This window comes from Humulus lupulus, chromosome 3, assembly GCF_963169125.1.
Source record: "Humulus lupulus chromosome 3, drHumLupu1.1, whole genome shotgun sequence".
In the NCBI taxonomy this organism is placed as follows: Eukaryota; Viridiplantae; Streptophyta; class Magnoliopsida; order Rosales; family Cannabaceae; genus Humulus; species Humulus lupulus.
In genome coordinates this window covers 132,587,514-132,610,019 of record NC_084795.1, presented here as the reverse complement: position 1 = coordinate 132,610,019, position 22,506 = coordinate 132,587,514, and the positions used below count along the sequence as shown (strand labels likewise).

The window sequence follows — 22,506 nt, the reverse complement described above, 5'->3', positions numbered from 1 at the left end:
AGGCAAGTGACTAAGGACCTAAAGATCCTCAATCACTTGGGGGGCATATAAGGCATCTAGTAAGCAAAGCATATCGAAAGAAGATATGTAAACACATGAGCAAGATAAGTGAAAGCATGCTAAGGTACTTAGAGTATTTTTCAAAACTTTGTATTTTGTTAAATCAATCCAAAGTACTATGCTAAGTTCGGTCATGCGAATAGATGTTATAATAAAATGCAGGTATTATAATATCAAAAGGAAACCTTTTACACCGCGTGCAGTGCTGCTCGGATGTAATTGTTCGATTAAAAGAAAAATAAAAAAGCTGCCCATGCAGCAATAATAGTTAAAACATAAATAAAATTGTTTTTTACATCATGACCTGTAGGCCATGTAATTCAAAAGTAAAGAAAAAAGATAGAATCATGAGGTTGCCGGGGAGTCTTGTGGCGACTTCTGTTGCTGCTGGTCGACTGCATCCCCAGCCTCTTCTCGGGCGCCTTCGATGCTGGTTGCTAGAGAAATCTGTGGAGACGTTGGAATTGTTTCTTCCTCCAGGCACTACAAGAAAATATTCTTTTAATAAGACAAAAAATGTGTTATCAAAACATACCATAATACTTTTTGACGTGTTAAGACCGACTATGTTATCGTAGGTCAGGGTACTTTACATAACACTTTATCATAGTTAAACAGATGTGTTATTATACTGTCAACGATAACACACTTTCTGTGCTATTTTAATAAATAGATAAGTGTTTAATTATATTATTTATAGTCGATTATATAACACATTTCAATACTTATAAATTTGTGTTATACTACACTTTAGTATAACACATTTTTTGTGTTATATAATGAAGTTTGCATAACAGAATTCCTTACTTATAAAAAGTGTTATTGTAATAGATATTATAACACATTTTTCGTATTATTTTAATATTTAGATAAGTTTAAATTCTCATTATATATTCATTTATATAACACTAATTTATTCTATTATATTTTTTTATTTATGCAATTAAAATTAGCTTTCTAATATATACTAGCATCATCAAATGAACTTGATTTTCAAATAACTAAAAGTAAAAACATTCAACATTGTATTAAAAATCCACAAATTAGTTTAAAACATTCAACACTGTCATCAACAAAAAAATGTTCGTTAAGTATTCAAGTAGTCTTAAATATTCAACATATTGAAAAGTTACTACTTTCAACACAAAATATTCTACAGCTGCCCAACACAAAGCCTTCAAAATTAAGTATCATTTTCTATTTCGCTTGTCACATCTGCACAATAAACAAAGAAATATTTTATTGTTATTATCTAGCATTACAAATTACTTCAAGAAAAATGCTATGGAAATTATTTCCAAGAGAGGACATCACATACAAAATAATGAATTAACAACTACACCAAAGCAATGACACGATAAGATAGAAGCGTGAGCTCCTCCTTCTCTCTGCCATGGCACGGCGACGTAAGGTGTTGCAGAAGCTTGTTCAGGTAGACCCCCGTTCTGAGCTCCCTTCATCCACTGAAACTCCACCCACCGTACCTTCGACTGATGGGATATGCGAGATCGATACTGATGTGAACACCTCTTCTGAGGTCCCTGAGATTTTAAGTAAGGATGAGGTTCATGCTTCTCCGATGAAGCAGACAATGCCTAAGAATAGATCCCCTTCTTGGGCGGAGGAGGTAGAGAACAAATCATTTCATGAAGCTGCGAAGGCAACCTGGTCTCGATTCAAAGAATCGCTTCCTTTTCAGGGGGGTACTAAACTCGAATATAAGGAACCTCTGCAACAGGAAGGGCAAAAAATTTCTCAACTGGACCTAGAGGAAGTTGCAGTTGAAGCTTCTTTCTGGAATTCGGCCTTGATTTGTGTAATTATGAGAGCTAACCCGCCATTGCCTGTCTTCGAAGGTTTTATTAACCGGATTTAGGGGAAACTTGGGATCGAACGAGTTGTGAGGATGAATTCAGGATTTACAATGTGTTTAGAGATGAGGCTACTCGTGACTTGGTCCTAGAGTCAGGGGTGGTTCATTTTGATCGGAACCCTGTTATATTAACGCCTTGGACTGCTGATATTGATTCTCTGAGATCGATTAATTCAGTGCCAGTTTGGATTCGACTTCCAGGTCTTGGGTTACAGTACTGAGGCACTAACTGTTTAAGTGCTTTGGTTAGCACTATTGGGAAACCAATAATGATAGACAATATCACAAAAGATAGGTCGATGATTAAATTTGCTAGGATATTAGTTGATATGGAAATATCAGACTCTCTTCCTAAGTTCATCAGCTATATCAATGAGAGAGGTCAAGTAATGGACCAAGTGATTGAATATGAATGGATGCCTACAAAATTCCCTCAATGTAAGAAGTTAGGACATACTGTCTCAACTTGAAAATTTGTTGAAGGATTGGTTTAGAGGAAGAAGGAGAGTCCAGCTAATCAGGTGGATGATGGTTCTGCTCATGGAGATTGTAGCACCCACCAGAAACAAGGCCAGGATATTTCAACCCAGTCCTCATCAAAAAAGGAGATGATACCCCAACATGAGGAACTTCCTAAGGATCAAGGCTGGTCTACCCCGAAAAACCCAGGTATAGTGAAGTCAAAATCCCCTGTTATAGACCAGAATAGTAAGAATACATTCAGTGTTCTTCAAGAACAGAAGAAATTTCTCAATGACCCTTCATTATTATTGAACTTGAATGGACAATTTCAATATAATGAGTTGGAATGTTAGGGGCATAAATAAGAAGAATAAGCAGATAGCTATTTTGGATGTTTGCCGGATAAATAAGATTGGTATTGGAGCTTTCCTAGAAACAAAAATAAAGGGTGATAAACTGAAGGATGCTATGGAAACTAGTTTTCAGGGTTGGAATTATCATAACAGCATAAGGGTGGAGGGCCGAATTCTTTTGATATGGAAGGAAAGCTGGGTCAAAGTGGATGTTATCAAAGATCATTATCAATTTCTGCACTGTCGAGTTAGATTTTGTATCACTGACCAGGAGTTTTGCTTTACTGTGGTTTATGGTTCTAATCAATTGGATACTAGGAAGCTGCTCTGGTCAGAATTGTCTACTATGCCTGTCCCAATTAAACCTTGGCTTATCATGGGAGATTTTAATGCTGCATTTGACCCTAATGACAGAAGAGGTGGCAGGTGTATTCTGCAAAAAGAGATTGAAGATGCTAGGAATTGGCTTGATCTTGGTCTGGTGGAAGAAATGAATTTACTGGGTACCTTTTACACTTGGTCTAATAATCAAGAAAGGGATAATCGCATATACTCTAAACTTGATAGAGTCTTTGTCAATGAGGACTGGCTGAACATTTTCCCGTCTGTTATAGCTGCTGCTCGTTGGGAAGTGACTTCTGATCATTGTACTGTTATTCTGAAGCAAACTGGTATTTCAAATGAGGGTTTTATTCCTTTTCGGTTCTATAATATGTGGACAAGCCACCCTCAGTTCAGATCTACTGTCTTATCTAATTGGAACAAAGCTCTTAGAATCAAGGGATGTGGGTTAGATCAAGTTTCTTGAAAACTTTTGCGACTGAAGCATGAATTGAAGAAGTTCAATTGGAAGATTATTGGGGATGTGGCTAGGAACTTTGAAGACAGTAAAGTTGAGTTTCAAAAGGCAAGGTCTGATCTTTTCTCTGACCCGCAGAATCAGATTTTAGCTTCAGCAGAGAGATTATCATTTCAGAGATTTAAAAATCAAGAGAAGATTTATGGCAGCTACCTTAGGCAAAAAAGTAAGATAGAGTGGCTCCAATTCGGCAATGAAAATTCCTCCTACTTTCATGCCTATATGAAGCAACGGAAGAGAGCTAATAGGATTGCTTCTTATGTAACAGAAGATGGTAGAGTAAAGGACAGTTATCCTAAGGTAATTAGTCACTTTATTGACCATTTCAAATCAGTCCTGGGTTGTCCTAATAAAGCTACAGGGAAGGTTGATTATGCCATAACAGATTTGGGTCCTGTTTGTTGGGGTTTTATGCCCTATTAAAACCCAAATTCTTTGTAATCTCATTTTATTATCAATAAAAGAATAGAAATCATTTTTTGACTTGGTTAATCACTTTGCTCACATGTTTTATTTTCATGATTATTTGTTTAATATAAACTTCTATTAAATCCCGAGCATATAGCTAATCTTATTTATAGTGACGTAATCACAGTGGAATATAAATATGATTATATGTTCAAAATAAGTTAGTCCTAAGATTAGTCAGTGCACCGGATTTACACTGACTTGCCAATCTACGATATGATCTACTTACACATTACAGTGTTATGTTCTTTCCAGAACATTAGCAAAGTAGATAAGATCAGATGTATTTGTTACATCGGATAGGACTGATATTGACAGTTGATAAGATAAGTAAACATACCGTTATTATCTATTCTAGTCATATCATATAGTTGACCATAGGTCAATTCAATCTTAATTCTGAGTGGTTAGTATTCTAACAGATTGTATTATTTGAGTTCTTTGACTTGTTCGTTACCAGCTTACCCTACGGACTAGCCCATACTTACATCTTGGGAACTCGGTAGTATAATTGAGTGGGAGTGTTAATCATAGATATGAACATCTATAGCTTCTGATGAAGAAGTGAAACAATGGTTTCCTTTTAGTTTGGTTCAAGGTGATAAATGATAGAGATCTCATTTCAGTAATTAAATTAGTTTACTGAAATATCATTTACAAGGAACTAAGTGTTTTAAGGATAAAATACAATGAGGGGTAAAACGGTATTTTAGTCCTATCTCATTTTAGACCGTCTATAGAGGATTGAGTGACAATTATGGTTGTAACAATGGATAATTAATAGCGTATCTATATTTGTTATAGAGCGTTCTATGAATTCAAGAGTGCAATTCCAAGTCTATAGTGGAGTCACGAGGAATTAATAGGTTAGTAAATTTATTTGTTAGATTTATGATAACTTATTGGAGCTTGATTTCATAGGCCCATGGTCCCCATTGTACCTTGGATAAAATCATCTAGATAGTCTCAATTAATTGATTTAATCATCAATTAGAATTATCAAAGTTGACCAGGTCAATTTTGGATAGTTTCACAGAGTTGTGTAATTTTGAGAAGAAAAGAGAAATTATGGCATATTTATTAATTAAGATAAATTGGTATCTAAATTAATAAATAAGTTTAAATCAATGTTCAAATTATAAATAATTAATTTGATAAAGGATTTAAATAATTATTTAATTAATTAAATCAATAGAAAATAATACAGGCCTTGATTTTAAGTCCAATGGGCTTATAATCAAATGGGAAATTTCACGGGCCTATAGCCCATGATAATTTCTACCTAGGGCTTCAAAATGACTATTATTTTATTGATTTTTTAATTAAATTAAATGGCCTAATTGAGTCTATAAAATGAGTGCTTAGAGAGAAGATTTCAGAGACGGCAGATAAGTCACAAGTCAGATTTTCTGATAGTTTTATATTATCTCTAAACACAAGTCCTTTTCTAAGCCACTTTGTTATTTTCTCTTCTTCTCTCTATATCTATCTCATGTGTTGAAAATTGCCCACACTAGTCTAGGTGGTTCTAAGGATACATTGGAAGATCGTGAAGAAAATAGAAGATCGGTTCAGTTTCTTGATAATACTCTGCGACAGAAAGGATACAAGAGTTAGAGAAACTGAAGGAAGGACTCTTAATTCCGCTGCGTATACTGTAAGTATTCTATTCTTTGTTTCTCTTTGAATTCAATTTTAGAAACATGTTTTAGGCTATCTCGTATTAATTTGTTTAATATTAGATATACATGAAAATAAATAAAGATCCTGTATAAGCTTTTTCTAACACTCTTTTGAGTATTGAAGACCAGCTGGCTCTCATCAAGCCTTTCTCAAACAAAGATGTTAAAACAACTTTGTTTAGTATCAGCTCTATAAATAGTCCTGGACCAGATGGTTTTGGGGCTGGGGTTTTTAAAAGCTTATGGAAAGACATAGGGAAGGAGGTTTCTAAAGCTGTCCTTGAATTTTTTGAATCTGGGATTATTCCTAAAGCAATGAATAGTACTATTCTAACCCTTATCCCTAAGGTGGATCACCTGAATATAGCTGCTGATTTTAGGCCAATCGCCTGCTGCACTACTCTTTATAAATGCATTTCTAAAATGCTTTGTCATAGAGTGACTGGTATTCTTCCAAAGTTGGTTAACCAAAACCAAGGGGCGTTTATAAAAGATGGAACTCTTGCTCATAATGTCTTAATTCTCCAAGATCTCTTAAAGGGTTACAAAAGGAAGTATAGCTCTCCTCGGTGCTTATTGAAGATTGACTTGAGCAAAGCCTATGACTCAATTGATTGGGACTTTCTTGAAAGCCTGCTGAAAGCTTTAAAATTTCCTGATCGCTTCATAAGATGGATCATGATTTGTATGAGAGGTGCGTCTTATTGCCTTATGTTGAATGGTCGCCTTCATGGTAACTTTCAAGGAGGTAAAGGTCTTCGCCAAGGCGATCCCATTTCTCCGTTACTGTTTATTATAGTTATGGAGTACCTTACTCGATCCTTATTTCAAGCAGCTAAAGGAAAAGGTTTCAAATTTCACCTATTATGTAAATCTTTAAATCTAATTAGTCTATGTTTTGCTGATGATTTACTTATTGTGTGTAAAGCCAATACTAGCTCCATTCAAATTATTCAGCATACATTAGAGGAGTTTTCAGTTGCTTCAGGTCTGCTTATCAATAAAAGCAAATCTAGAGCATATTTTGGTGGGGTTTCGGACCAAGAAAAATCTGTTTTGCTGAATATCTTTCAGCTGAATGAAAGCGAGTTTCCTCTGACTTATCTTGGTCTGCCTTTGAGGCCAATGAAGTGGAAGGCAATGGATTGTGACTTAATACTAAAGAAGATTAGACAGAGACTTTGTGTTTGGGCTAGTAGGAACCTTTCCTATGCAGGGCGGGTCCAGTTGATCCAATCTGTTTTATTGGGTATCAGGAACTACTGGATGAGCATCTTCCTCTTACCTCAGAGTGTCCTAAAGAAGATTGATCATCTTTGCAGAATATTTCTTTGGGGATGTAAAGGAAATAGGAGAAAGTTTCATCTTACATCTTGGGAGCTAGTTTGCTGCCCTAAGAGTCATGGTGGGTTAGGTTTCAAGGAGGGGCCCCTTTGGAATAGATTGCTGTTATCTAAATTCATTTGGGCTATTTCTTCTAAACAGGATTTGCTCTTGGTTAAATGGGTTAACTTTACTTGAAGGGGACTCAGATTTGGGATTACAAGTTGCATCCGGATTCCAGTTGGTATTGGAAAAAATTGATCAAGATTAGCAAAGATCTCTCTTTTTCTTTGTTGGTTTCTGCATTAGCTAATGGAAAACTAGTTTTGTCTAGACTTTATCATCTGTTTTTGTCTAGTAGCCCAAAGCCTATCATGAAATCAGTTTGGTGTTCTATTTCAGTGCCTAATCATAAGTTCATTCTTTGGCAAGCTGTTCTTCAAAAGCTGGCAACCAGGGATCTGTTATGCTACTGTCATATTCCCCTTCCCTCCCTGTTGTGCCCGATTTGTGATCTATTGCCTGAAAATCACTCTCATTTATTTTTTGAGTGTGTTTTTTCTAGGAGGGTAGTGCAGTCTGTTTTTGATTGGTTGCAAGGGATCTGCTGGCCTTCTAACTTTTCAGACTAGTGCATTTGGCTGGAGGCAGACAGGAAGAACTTCAAAGACCGGATCACTCTAGCTGCTCTAGCAGCTTCAGTTTATTACATATGGTATACTCGGAATAGATGCCACTTTGACAGTAGTTGTCTTATGGTTTCTACTATATCTAGTTTGATTAAATCCTCTGTTTCAGCAAGAATTCTTGGCTTTAAGCTTAGATCTAAGTCTATGGCTTCTAGAGTAAATCAAATGACTCAATTTTTGTCTAATTTGTATTGATTGAGAGCTGTTTAGCTCTGGTTTTCTGGCTGTAATCTGTGTGTTGATCAATAAAATTCCTCTTTCTTGATTAAAAAAAAAAAAAAACTACACCAAAGCAAACAAAGAAACCAAACACTAAATTATAAGACATTGGTTCTTTTTCGAGTATGAAAATGTACCTCTTGGAATAACTTTTTTAGAAGGCCATGCAACTATGGAACCAACTGCTTCTTGTATTGTAATCATCGCATTATTAGGACGAAATAAGTAAGATTCTGATACAATATCAGCATCAACCCATACTCGCATAAAGTCTGGTCCAAGAGGCTTTCCATGTACAGTTAACTTTGGATCACTAGAATCCCAACGACCTTCAGCAACAATTACATCTGCCCAGTCAAGCAAGTAGCAAGCATTCTTCGCTTCTGTAAAGTTATGTCTTTTTTCTAGTGCAATACTCTACCAAATTGATTTTACAGACAATATATTAGTTTTTGTATTTGTTCTTCTAAAATGAATCATTAAAACAATAACAACTTTGATAATTTACCTTAGGGAAATGAATATTGTTTGATTGCGGTACATTGCAAGACTGTCCTGCACTTGGTGTCGCTTTACCACCAACCTAAATATAAAACCAAGATAAGTTTCATTGGAAGAAAAGAAAACTAAGGTTTATAAGTGCAAGATAGAATTACCACCAATTGTTCTTTAAGTAGATTCATCATTTCAATCATTTTGAGCTTCATATTCTATTGCTCTTCTTCTAACTTGGAGATCTTGCTATTACACATATTAACAATAGTTAGATTCGACCTTGTTACGCCTCTTCCGTGTCCGATTAAACGACCAGATTTTGGGTTACCAAACAATTTTGTCAAGGCATCTCATCAGCGTTGTCTGTAGTTCCAAATTTTGGGTCTTCAAGGAGAATCTCATTCGATGAACCCTGCATATAAATTAGTATAACTAATGTATGCATTATGGAAAATAAATATAAAATCACAAAAATTAAATGACTAATACTCACAAAAATATCAGATGCCGTTGGGTTTACAGGTTCACCATTCTTCTTGGTATGGGCTCTTCGAAAAGCATCGATTCTAGATATTTTAACATCCTCATTTTCTTTTTTCTACACAGTACAACAATAGAGATTATAAAATAGAGACTACAATAATGGAAGCAAAAATACAAACAGTAAAAAACTTAATTATTACCATATCATCGATTGTTCAAGCATATCCTCTTCGACTTAAGGTGTGTGGAACAGCTTTCTTTCTTCTCTCTTGGTATTTGGCCCTTATATCCTATTTAATAAATAAGTAAAAGAGGCATAAAAATATTTAATTTAACACCAACAGAGATAAAAGAGGCAGCAACATCACTTTTTACATCATATTTCTTACCAAATGTTCTTTACTAATTTTTTGGGCAACAAATGCTCTCCATTCTACATCACTTTTTATGCAATCCAGCTTTAAGGCTAGTTGTTCACTCTCACTTTTTGCATTGATAATATCCTTTACAAGTCTAGATTTCCCAAATCTCCATAGTTCTGCCATCATTTCAAAGCACATTTTTTTTTTGCCAATCATCATGTAAGTCATATTGTGCCTACAATAGAATATAGAATAATATATTATATGTTTAAGTGTAGAGCTGAATATATAAAAAAAAATACAGTCATAAAACTTGTAATTCTACCTGAATAGATGTCCAAAGAACATCTCTCATGAGTGGTGAAACTTTCCTCCAATCTGAAATAGTGTAAGGAACAACCTCTCGCACAAGAGCGCCCACAAAAGAAGAAAATTGCATTGAGTTAGTACAAACTGGTTGCCCTTCTTCATTCCAATTTATTATTCTTAAGTCATTGTTCCTCTTGGTAATATTTGCTAATAGATTTTTTCCCCTTGTCTTCTTGGCTAAGTTCATTACATTCACATCTACATCTTGAGGTATTTCTTCAATCTCAGTTTGATTTGCCTCATCAGTTGTTTTTTGTAATCTAACAGATTTTCTAAGAGGTTGTTCAAGTTCTACCTCAGCCACTTCTTCAAATTCTGCAGCAACCCCTTTTTCAAATTATGCAGCAGCCACTTCTTCACATTCTGCAGCAGCCCCTTCTTCAAATTCTGCACCAACCCATTCCTCATCAGCTATCTCTTCATGTTCCTTCCTTACCCTTTTTTCACAAACACTATCAACTACCTTATCTCCTTCATAATTAAGAGATCTTCTAGTTTTTGAACTTCCAAGTGACATCTCCATGTCTTCCACATCATCATTTGGATCTGGCTCTGTATTACAGACCATACGACAAGTTGCTGCTCTAGTACTAAGAGCAGGTGGTGAGTCAATTACAACTCTAACAGGTGCAGAAAACCTACGAAGAGCACTCTTTTTCTTTAAAACAGGGCTTCCAATCAACGTATCGTCCCAATCAGCTTGAGTCATCAGTGATGCTTTTCGCTTTTTGGCCACTGTTGATGCGGTTCTTCGCCAACAGGTAATTAAGAAAAAGAGAGAAGAGGATTAGTGCCAAATATAGAACCGTAACAGATATAAGATCTTAGTGAATGAAATAGGTGACTCGAGACACATTTTTAAGTGGTTCAAAGGTTAAAATCCTTCTACTCCACTAGTCAATATTATTGATATATTCTGGGTATTTTGTTACAAAGTATATCTCTCCAGAGACTATTTGTTCCAACCCTTATCAACTCCCAGGGTCTCCATATTTATAGGAGAAGGCACCTGGAAGTTGGTAAGGAGGTCATCCCGTGACCTTCTTATTTGTCATATCAACTCTGTGACATTCATGATTAATTCCTAAACCTGACACATAAGTATGGTCAAATCGATAGATAAGGAGATAATGGGCCGCACGGCCCAACCCAGCCGTGGGTGTCTGAACACGCACGTTCCTGCAGCGTGTCCGAGAAGTCAGGGAGGTATCGGACACGTGATGTCAGATATATGCACGTTTATCTTGCGTGTGTTGACTTTACAAGGGGTCATGGCCTCCATATCTAGCTCGTGCCACGAGCTGTGCATCTGACCCGACCTTCGGCCTTTCGATTCCTTGCTCCAGTCTTGGGAGTCTTGGCGAGTCCTTGAGGATTCCTCAAGCTAAGGGGGTACGACCTCAGGACTGGATCTCCGACCTGGGGGATGTTTACGGACTAACCATGATTAGTCCGAAGCTCGGCCTGCTAATCAGCCCGTGGGAAAATCAGGGCGTACAGCCACAAAATTGCATAAACCATCTGGACGAAGGTGTTTTTTTGGAGATCTTCGTAATCTACTCATTTTTCAAGTTGAAATTGCTGCAATATAAAAAGAAAGATAACATAAGAATATAAATTAGAAATGCAGATCAACAAAGAGTAATAAACATACACCAAAACCATAAAACCAGAATTGTGTCATTCAAAGTAAAATAAAATCATAAAGTACAACATAGAGAGTAATAAAACCAGATTTGTTTCATTCAACAAAAGAGTAATAATACACCAAAATTACATACAAAAAGTGTAAGAAGATTTGTTTCATTCAAAGTACATAAGAAACAACAAAAAACTCAATTTTCTTCATTAGATTCAAGTCCAAAAGACCCTCTATTTGCATCCTTTAAAGCTATATACCAATTACTTAACTCATTCTCCCTTGCATAGAAAGCTTTTTTCACTTGTGAAGCTAATACAAATGGATCCCTAATGGCGTCACTTGAAAATACTCCCGCTGCCTGAAATAAATCATATTCAAAACTTGTGTTTGTCGTGCTGCTTTGAACTGGATCTTTCCCATGATGAAACCATGTTTTGTAAGATTGGTCCATGCCCCACAAAACTAAGTGTTCGACAACTTTATCTGAAAGTTGATGTCTTAGATTGTGACATTTGTTGCATGGACAAAGAATCTTGGCTGGAAATCCGAGATTCATCATGGTTGTCTTAACAAACTCCCTAGCTTTTTGCTCATATTCCACCGTTGCTCTACAATTTTAGAGCATACTTCAATAATCAAGCAATGAAACTTAAACTTATACCCAAAATAAACTATATGATTTTGTTTACTAACCTGTTAAGATGGATCCAACTTTTATCCATCTCCATTATTATAAATGTCACCCAACTACCTTTTCATTTACTACGAAATTTATAAGTAGATTGTAGTTAGATTTAATGATTTGACTAAATATAAATGAAAAATAGTGAATAAAATCCATGCTATTGAACTACTATTACTACAACACTCTACTACATTAATTCATATTGAGGCATTGGTTTGGTTTCTCTTTGACAAGGACTTAATCTATCTTTAAAGTTGGATGGAATTTGGCATGGTATGGTCCATATGAGTATTATGGCCTTTTCTTATTTTTCTTTTTCTATCTATTTTTATTAATTATGGAGGTTGGAGAATCGAGAAAACTTGTAGGCGTGACCCCCTTCTGAGAGTTAGGCCATACCAATAAAATGGGACCCACTTAGAGGGCAATAGGTTCATTTGTTATGTGATTTATTTAGTTGCTTTGAGCCACTAAAAGCTTTTTTATTCAGCTACAAAAACAACCCATGACTTTAGTATTTGACATACAACTGTTTGTTTAGAGCCTCCTCCTCAAAAAGTTGAGTTAAATGAAATGAGAAAATAAGTGAAAATATTAGTGATGAGTTATTAAAAGCACTGAAGTAAGGGACACATGTTGGAATAATCTCATGAATTGAATAAAAGCACTAATATTAAAAACTAAGACAAATGAATGGGATCAATCACAATTTAGAATATAGATAAAAACAGGCACAGTTATGTGATACACGTTAACAGTGTTTTGTAGGAGTGTTAATGGTGGTGTGAAGAGATAAGAGCAGAGGAAGTTAAGAAATAGAATATTACGTTATTATTAAATTAATTACATATATAATTAATAATCCATACATATACATATATAAGGGTAGTCAATAAAAATAACAAAGCATAAAAGCATTCAAAGAAGATTTGGATTTGATGCCTTTTTCTTTTTGCTTCCCAAAACAATCCATATTCTCTCTATTGTGAATCTGAGCCCTAATATTAAAAATCTTGATTTAGGAGGCAGTCAAAGATACAACCCAATATTTGAATTTTTTTTGCCTTCTTTTGTTCTTTCTTTATTTCTCTAACAATATAATCAAACCAATCCAAGAAAACACAATTTATTTGTAAGAAGACAATACATAATTCTAGATAAAACCTGACATTATTTCCCATATTAAAGCTTACCTAACCATCTATCAATACCAAGTAAAAAAAATCAAACAACACACAATAAGTTTTCTTCCTTATATCACCGCAACACACAAACAAATTTTCCAGAACCTACTTCTCTAAGGTACAAAAGTTTTCAACCTTCCGTTATCACCGCCGCACACAATTTTAATCTCAGAACCTACTTCTCTATGGATGAATATTGAAGATATTCAAACTCCTCTAACATTTGTATGATATTAATAAAAGAGTTAAAAGAACATACTTCCGTACCTCTTGCAATTAATAATCAAGTTAATTAACTTTGCAATGCTCCTTGCCAATTCGATCCACAAACTAAAGAATATAATCAATACCTAAAAGATTAATACAAAATTAAAATTAAATGATACAATAAAACCATAAAATTCATGAAATTACTTCTTACAAGTTGAAGGTCAAAATAGTTTTTTTAGGTGTTATTTGGGTTATTAATAACTTAAAAATTTGTTTTAAAAAGCCTCAACAAAAGCCTAGGCTTATGACCCCTAACTTGATATGTGTCTTGAATTTTTTAAAACTGAATATACAAGGGAAGCAAGCCCAACCCAGGAGTGTGAACACACTATACAGGAGAATGGCTGTGCAGATGTGGAAATGGGAACTACAGAGCAAGAAACACGTTAATAAATAACTAGTAATAAAATCGAATAGAGACAATGAAAAAACCTGATTGGTCTTGACCATTAACAACAGTAAGAATTGTGAGAACTAAAGCAGCTTTCAATTCTCAATCTAATAAACAAGTCACAACAAAACATAAATAGAACCAAGGAAAGCTTAAAAACACCCCTGGATTTTTATCAACAACTCCATTGAACACCTGATTGCCATCCTAATTTTTAAACTTACAAGCATAATGAAAAAAAAAATACACTCTGAATCTTTAAACAAGAGGGAAGGTTTTTAGTTCAACAAGTGTCACATGCAGATGCAATTGTTTTAAAAGTTAAAAAAAGGACCCATGTGTCATAGAAATCACTCCACTGTGATATTGAATCCTTGATTTTTAGCTTGCACATAACAAGGTTTTGCAATCTATCGCATAAATACAAAATCAAAGCAAGGAACAAAGACAGATATAAAATTTTGTCATGTATCCTCATTAGTTATACCAATTAAGTAATGAACATCAAAAGCTAAAATAGCCTGCTGTTTGTTAATTTATTCCAACAAAAACTGAGAAATTACCTTATAAAGCAGTGAGTTTGTGAGCATTTTTCTTGCTCAAATTTGACTCTTTCTCTCCATTTCCAGGCGTAGCTAATTCTTTTGAAAAAATAAGTGCCGAACAAAGAACCAACATCAAAAACTCCCATGAAAACAAAATAAAGTTGAGAGCACATCAAATCACCCTAAACAAGTTATTCATGTTCTATTTTATTTGGAATTCAGCAAAAATATTTGTAGAACATAATATTGTGTTTTTCAATAGGATTTTGATTTCAGTTTGAACAAAACAAATGCATGTCACTTGAATCAGCATCCAAAGAAGAAAGCTCCATTGTTAAGTGTTTTCTTTTTCTTTTTTATCAAGAAAGATCCGAGAGAGTGATAACTTTGAGAACACACTTTACTTGTTTTCTAAATTCTTGTTTTTTTACCTCAGTTTTTTAGAACCTATTTTTGGAAAATAAGGCCAAACACACTGGATTATTTTTTAAACTGTTTTTAGGAAAATTTGTGGATATACACATTCTTTGGTATTTGTGTATAAAAGTATAAATATAATAAACCACCTTAATCTCAACAAAATCAAATATGATATTTGGGATACTCTCCCACAAGTTTGATGTAGAAAATTTGTGAGTATACTTGTTATGATACAAGTAAAAGAAATCCAACACAACAAAGTAATATCTCAAATTGAGGTTATGGGTGCAAAATTACAGAAATTTTAGCTTGGATCATGATACCATGGAAAGAAATAAAAAAGAAAAAGAAGAAGAGAATATTCAGGGTACTTTACCCTTTTCCTTTTTGATCTTTCCTTTATTTTTGTAAGAATAATTGTATTTTTTTTAAGCAAGATAGTAAGCTGTTAAAATAGATGATCTTATTAATATGAAAAGAACAAATAAATCTAAAATTTGTAGCAAACAACTTCACTATCTTACAAAGAACTCCAATTATATATCACTGATTCCTTTCATGGTATCGTGTATGTATTTTTAGTACTATCAATTTATAGTATTATTGTTGATGTTGGTATGTGAAGAACAAACATATTTGATATGGAAGAGCCCATTAGGCACATTAAATATCTCCTGATTAATAATATTTTGGGATAACACTTCAACAGATTAATGTCAACAATATCTTAAACAATGAAGGAGAAGACAATAATATGATGAAATTGGACATAGGAAATCTCAGGATATGAAATTTAAGAATGCCTTCAACTTACAAACTTAATAGCTCAGTAAGTTGTCCCAATTCCTTTGGTAGCTCCCCTGACAGTGCATTTATGCCTAAGCTCCTAGTATTTGCCAAATTAAAAAACAACAACAAAAGTTAAATAAAGAAGTAACATAACATATTAAATCTTGTTCTTTCAATGCTCAAATTTTAGGTTGGTTTACAAGTATTGCCTCTTAGTGAGGTTTCCAATTGATGGAGAAAGAGAGCCTGTCAAGAAATTCTGAGCCAAATTAATACAACAGATCATGGAGTAAACCAAGTGTATATATGCACTAAGTTAAGTCATTACCGCTTTGCAAGTAAAGATGTTATGACGAGAATTATAAAGATCCAATAAAGTCATACAATGTGGAGAGGAAGGTCAGAGTCCATAGCTCGTTTAGAATTGGACCAGCAACATCCTTTGCATAAACTTTCCTATAAACACATTTTAATTACCAGAATGACAAAAATGAAATAAGGACACATTCCAACTGAGATACCTTACACGGGGTATCATTTTCATTGGTAATGAAATTTAGTCTTGGATTGGATAGTGTGTGTGTGTGTGTGTGTGTGTGTGTGTGTGTGTGTGTGTGTGTGTGTTTGTGTGTGTGTGTGTAAACATGTGTGGGAATTAAGGGAAAAGAGATTTAAATGCAATTGACTCCTAAACTCCCAAAGCGAACCAACTATTTTGTTGGAGTTGATCTTATCTAACAAGGTATTAAGTGAGTACTAATACATATTACTATCACTATCACTTGTCATATTTTGACAATTATTTTTAATTAATTTAGAAAAAGATTGGGTGATACGCAGTGGAAGAACAGAAGTGGGGCTGAGGTGGGCACTGCTTTTATTCCAAGCTACTGCAAAAAGGTACAATTTCACCTGTCCTTGACCATACCGATAGGATCATTGACAAAATGGATGGAACAATCGGTGGTATGGCATGGCTGTGGTGAAGGTGTTTCTTTCATAATAAAAGAAAAAGAAATAGCTGGGTGTGTGCACCTGGTGAAAGCTAATGTAGATGAGGTAACCCCGTGATGAACTGGTTGGCGACTAAGTGAGGAAGGGAGGTGGGAAACGACATCGTGTGGTGGATGAGATTGATAGACTAAGCCGAGATCGAGACCAAGGTGGAGGGAGTGAGGCCTTAGATTGAAAAAACCCCAGCAATTTGCAAAATCAAAAATTAATTTTGAAAACCACAGATTTTATAGATTCTATGAGATTTAAGCTGATAAATTTAACCTCTACAACTAAATATACTTACCTGGCTTGCCAAGATCGAAGAGAAGAACGAATCTGAGAAGCCCATGGACTGGAAACAGATTGACAGAGAGACAGAGAAAGATGAGACAGAGAGAGAGAGAGAGAGAGGAGATTTGAGGGATGGAGGAGACCAAAGCAGGGATTGAGTTCGGAGACCGTACGTAGTCGAAGAAATGGGTCACTGTTCTTTGTGTCCGAAATGTTGAAGGAGGTCTTAAAAAAAAAGCTAAGTGGCAGGCTCACTAAACAAGTTACCGCCCTTTTTTCATTAATTTGCCACATATAATACTTTTTTATTAGTATTACATTCATGTGTTATGGAAAGGGGTATTTGGTGTAGTGAGGCGAGCAACGCACCTAGCTAACTCTGCCTCCCTGATATGGTCTGGCAGATAGGAGAAGTTAGCGTTGGGGTTGTTCTTCCAGAACAGGTATAAACACTCAAACGATGCCCCTTCATAGTCTTCGATGTTGCGGGCATTCTATTCCTCCAGTGCAGCAACTTCCTGGCGGCTTATCACCAACTCATCTTGAAGCTTGTGGGCTTCTCGGTAATTATTGAGCGAGACCTCCTTGTACTGCTCCTTGGATGCAGTGATCTTGGCAATATTCCCATCCTTCTTCTTCACCTCCTCTTCGAGAGAAGCGATCTTGGCCTCAGTCAGCTGCAGCGCCTCGAGGTGTTTTGCCTCAGCCTCCTTGATGGCCTCAGTATGCTTCGCCTCGGCCTCCTTAAGGGCATCAGAATGCTTCGCTTCGACCGCCTTCTGCTGCTCGGCATAGGAAGCTTTTGCCATCTTGAGATTCTCGATATATTGAGCCTCAGCAGCACTAAGATAATCACCAAGTCTCTTCTCGAACTGAGCATTCTGTGTCCTCGAAAATCGCCAGCCAGAAGTAAGGGTAAGCACACCCTGCAATTAGAAAAAAAATAAGAGCAAGTTAAAAGGAAAATTCATGAAGTACAATAAAGAATACAACTTACAACGAGCACTTCATTCAATGCGGTTGAGGACTTGGTCGACCACCATAGTGCCGGTCTCCTGGATTGCCTCCCGGCTGCGTTGGTGCTTTGTTATTCTCGACAGAGTATCTTTGGCTGAGTTGAGCACCACACCCGTAGGTCATCTCACGAGGCCTCTTCCCAGCGACCAGCTGAATGCTGGACAGTGGATGCTGGAGGCGTAGGGTCGACTGGAGATGGAGGAGGAGTCTGTTCGACTGGAGACAGAGGATCTGGGTTTGTTGGAGTTGGGGGAGTTGACTCCCTGGAAGGAGCTGATCGAGGAGTTGTCTCCTTCGTTGGAGTAGGCGCAGGAGGGTCGTCTGTTTGAGACTTCTTTGTAGGAAGATTGCTGCAGCTCTCCCTAGACTGGCGCCTGTGGGACTTTTTCTTGCTCGTTGACTTGGTGTACAAGTCAAAGGCACATTCAGCAAGCATGTCTGCAAAAAAAAAAAAAGAAACAAGCGAACAGTCAGGAAATATAATAAAAGGAACTTGTTAAGTTTAGGAAACAAGGGGAGAGAAATTCAAAGTATAATACCCGAGCTACAATTACTGGCCGCTATACTATTTACTTTACTAGTGCTGCACTCACTCTCTAGCCTGAAGAAGTCTAAATTTAAAGCAGGAGGGTATTTAAAGTTGCCATCTCCGTCAAAGAGGTGACAGGGAATAGTCAGACTATCTAAAAGCATAAAATCAATACCGTTCTTGTCCGACGACTCAAGAATAGGCTATGTGGCCTTCTTTTTTCCCTTCCCTGGAGGGGTCGGTGTAGCAGCAGGTCATGGGGCACCTGTCGGTTCATTGATGGTCACCCCAGTTACCCTCCTCGGAGGTGGTTGTGACACATCTTGCTGTTGTTCTGGGACTTCAGTGCCGGTGGCACTCCCCGCAGTAGATTCCCTCACATCCTGGTGAGGAGCCAAAAGACCAACCAGTCTCAGATTGGCCTTTGTGACCAGCTGTTTGACACTTTTCTCTATGTCGGTCATGCTGGCCAGGAGGGCTGATCGGACCTCCATGTCCGGAGTGTGGGCTGGTCGCAACCAGGGGCATGAAATGCACTAAATTTCTAAGGGAAATGCAGGTTGACTCAAATAAGAAAAATATACGACCAGGGGTGCAAAGACTTTACCTCCTTGTGTGAAGGCCAGGTTGTTCGCGACCATGTCAGCAGTCAGAAAGTACTCCATATGGTACTTCCCCACGTTCGAGATAAAAGTAATGTCAGCCAGGAAAGTGTGACCCGTTTCCTGGTGGCAGAAATGGAAGAACTCCGTGTTTTCCTGGTTGGGATTGGATTTTAGGTCGAACAAGTATTTGACCTCGTGTGGCATAGGGACTGACCACTTCTTATTAATATAAAGGATATAGAGTGCAGAGAGCATTCTATATCCGTTTGGGGTGATTGGAAAAGGAGTGACCCCAAAGTAATTGGACACTCCTTGAAAAAAAGGATGGAGAGGCTGGATCGCTCCTGCCTCAATATGGTATCTCGACCAGGCGCTATACTCGCCTCAAGGCAGACTCGCCCTTTGGTCTTGGGTAGGTTGGACTAGCGTCACCTTAGGAAGCCCGTACTTCTTGATATAATTGGTGTTCATCCTAATCGTTACTCAACTAGGAGGGGTGACACACCATTCGACATCTGGTCGAGTGGCACTTCGAAGTTGGGCTTGAGCTTGGATTCTTGGCTCGGGAGTACTCTCAGCTCTACTGCTAGTCGAGGGAATTTCTACGTGTGGAGCAGGCTGGTGTTCAGAAGGTTTATTTTTCTTTTTCTGGGCAATGGATTTTACTCTACCCATGGCTGGAAGGTTTGACAGAGGTCTGGTGGGTGGAGTTCGAGAAAAAGGGATGTCTGAAATAAGTAACGAAGGTTGTTCTGCGTCCACAAGCAGTTGAACGAGCAAGTCATCATCAATTGGTCTCTCACCTCCCCACGGATCTTGCATCAAAATCTGTGAACAAGAAAGGGGAGATGAGAACTTAGTCTAAAGACTTGTTTGGAATGCAGGAATAACGTTGCTTGCGTATAAAAGTTAAGCTTTTATACGACCAGCAGCATTCTGGCAAAAACACGAAGTATTTTACGAGCAGTTTGAGAAATGGATTAAAAAGCAGAAGTAAAAATTTTTTTCAAAGAAAACTTTTTCGACTCCGAAAGGGCGGGAAAAATCCAGTTTTTCAACTAGCTTAAAAATCGAATTTTTTCTTCGATTTTACGCCCTAAATCTACAATCTCGACTACCAAACTGACTCCTAACTCCTATGAAGTGTTATTTCACTACCTTATCACGCATCGAACATACTCATTTACCCCAAGATAGTTTCAGTCAAGAACAGTCAAGAACTCAGGTACGAAACAAATAAAAAACAAATTTGCATGGAAACTCAAACAATTGAAAGGTCCGTAAAACTTACTTGGATGAAAGATGGAGTGTGAAAAATGAAAGCTTTGAACGTCTGAATGGAGATTCCTTAGATTAGCAGCAGGAGCTTCGGGGATTTTCTTGGTTCAAACGGTCAAAGTTCTTCGGAGTTCTTGAAAAAACAGAAAGCAAGTGAAAAGTAAAAACTGAAAATATGAATTTGGGGTATTATTTATAGTGACTGCGACACGAAAAAAGAAGTAATCATGAATTACCTTATTCAAAGCATGGGGAACTGTAATAGCTATCAGAAAAGTTAATGGAAAGACGAAAAGACCTGATTGGACATGATTGGTTACTTTTTTCGTAGAGGCATGACGACTCTGACAGGTTTTATGGGGCATACGAAAGGTTAGTTTCCTAAGTTTACTTTATGGTGTTCGTAACAAAGTAAACTTGGGGGGAAAATGTTTACCCAAAAATGCTTGTTGATGACGTGGCAAGGATTTCTCACACGTGACAAAGTTGAAGTAAAAAGGTGATGTTCAGTTATCGACCAGATGCACATTGCTTCATTAAGACTGACTATTAGATACGACCAGGCTGGTCGTATGATCCAGTTTATTTTCTTATAAGGTTATGATCTTGTAATAATTATATTTATTATTTCATCTTTATTACCTTGATACGCGGATATTAATGAGAGTTAAGGCCCAATGGCCCATGTAATCCCCCTTGAGCCTATAAATATGCATAAAATAGCTCAAGGAGGGGACTTTTGGATCTTTCTTTGAATCGTTTTCCTGAATATTGAGAGAGAGAGAGAGAGATTGAGTGTGATTATCCATCATTTTATTGTAATTCTCCTAAAGTTTTTGAAACTCAAGAACCCTAGTTCTTTTATCACGGCATTGGGACTCAATAGTAATAATAAGCACTAAGTGGACGTAGGTCATTACCATTCTTTAGGGCTGAACCACTATAAAATTGTTGGTGTTTTCTTCTTTTCCATTAGATTAAATTCTTAATTGTCATCTCATTTCCTGTCATTTATTTGACTTCGTGTCGTTGGCCAAATCGAGGGTCAACAACATCAAGTAACCTTTTTCTACCTACATATATACATATAATTTTTTATGTTATTTTTTTTCTTTTCTTTACCCGTCGCCTCAGGTTTTTCTAACTATACTTATTTCTTTTTCTTCACCATAGGTATTGAAGGGGTTGTTGGCCCTGCTTTGAGTCCGGCAGCCTGCGATCGTGTGGCGAAGGTCCTGGCTATGCCAGCTTCATGCAAACAGGCTTGCAGCCTTTTCACTGAGGGAAATCTCTATTCATCCAAGTTGATGTCTCTAAATTAAGCCATTTCCTTGTGCTCTGTCTCATCCAAGTCTACCATTCTGAAGATAATAGATGATGGTGACAATGATGAAGACTATCATTACTCTGAGGGTGACCTGATGGATATTGATGATGAGGTCAAGGTGGAGTCTGAGAACTATTCTTGTTGAAGATCCTTAGCTGAAGGGGTTAGGGATATTACCGACGATGGATATACCGATGACTTCACTTCTTGGATCCTGTCGCCGGTAGTAGGTGGTGACTTTGCTTTCAGCACCCATGCTCTGGCTCCACCTATCCCTAAGAGTAATTTCGTCCTGCCTTCCTTTGACGATGCTCTTCCACCCTTGGGAGTGCATTTGGGACAGGCGTCTTCGGGTGCCTCACTTCCTAAAAAGGTGACTCCGTGTCCCTCCGCTCCTCATGCCTCCATGGACGGATCAGGACCTTCGTAGTCCCCTTCCTTATCTAGGCATGATTGACAGGTATATGTGTCTCCCCTCGTCGAGCCCATGCTTTCGCTTCCTAGGGTCATCCTTTGGCGAGCCAGTAAGGATAGGTCATGAGCCATTACATGGGGAATATCTCTGAAGGCAAGTTGGGGTCTATGTATGATATTCCAGATGCTGAGTTGGGTGAGGCTTATATACGAGCCTCTATGCAGGTGCTTGTCAAAACACTTAATGTATGTTTTTCAATTTTGATATCGCCTGATGATTGATGTTTTGTTTCATTTCTTTGGTTTTACTTAGGCTTCCATCTTGGGTCACTATTTTGTCGCCTTGAGCTCCTCATCCACACAACACTTATAGTTAGAGCTTGAGGGGGTGATGAAGGACCTCTCCTTGGGTGAGGCAGAGAAAGA

At 37.0% G+C, this 22,506-nt stretch overlaps 1 protein-coding gene and 1 long non-coding RNA gene across 2 annotated transcripts; one reads left to right on the top strand and one right to left on the bottom strand.

Annotated features, from left to right (window-relative positions):
- Positions 1-1,453: 1,453 nt before the first annotated feature.
- Positions 1,454-7,278, top strand: LOC133825060 (uncharacterized). Its single transcript, XM_062258056.1, has 6 exons — positions 1,454-1,916; positions 2,210-2,319; positions 2,428-2,582; positions 2,749-3,493; positions 3,575-4,003; positions 5,887-7,278. The coding sequence occupies exons 1-6, from the start codon at positions 1,454-1,456 to the stop codon at positions 7,276-7,278; spliced, it is 3,294 nt and encodes a 1,097-aa protein (XP_062114040.1).
- Positions 7,279-11,871: 4,593 nt separating this feature from the next.
- LOC133821358 (uncharacterized) lies at positions 11,872-13,589 on the bottom strand. Its single transcript, XR_009887508.1, has 3 exons — positions 13,476-13,589; positions 12,033-12,101; positions 11,872-11,947 (listed from the first exon to the last, which is right to left on the bottom strand). It is a non-coding gene; the product is annotated as an uncharacterized LOC133821358 (long non-coding RNA).
- Between the last annotated feature and the right edge of the window lie 8,917 nt (positions 13,590-22,506).

What these genes read in the sequence shown, in the direction of transcription:
- LOC133825060 (XM_062258056.1), top strand. Translation starts at nt 1,454, where the DNA reads ATGGCACGGCGACGTAAGGTGTTGCAGAAGCTTGTTCAGGTAGACCCC. An exon ending in GCCATTGCCTGTCTTCGAAG is followed by an intron (nt 1,917 to 2,209) that starts GTTTTATTAACC and finishes CAATAATGATAG; the next exon opens with ACAATATCACAAAAGATAGG. An exon ending in CTTCCTAAGGATCAAGGCTG is followed by an intron (nt 2,583 to 2,748) that starts GTCTACCCCGAA and finishes TTGGAATGTTAG; the next exon opens with GGGCATAAATAAGAAGAATA.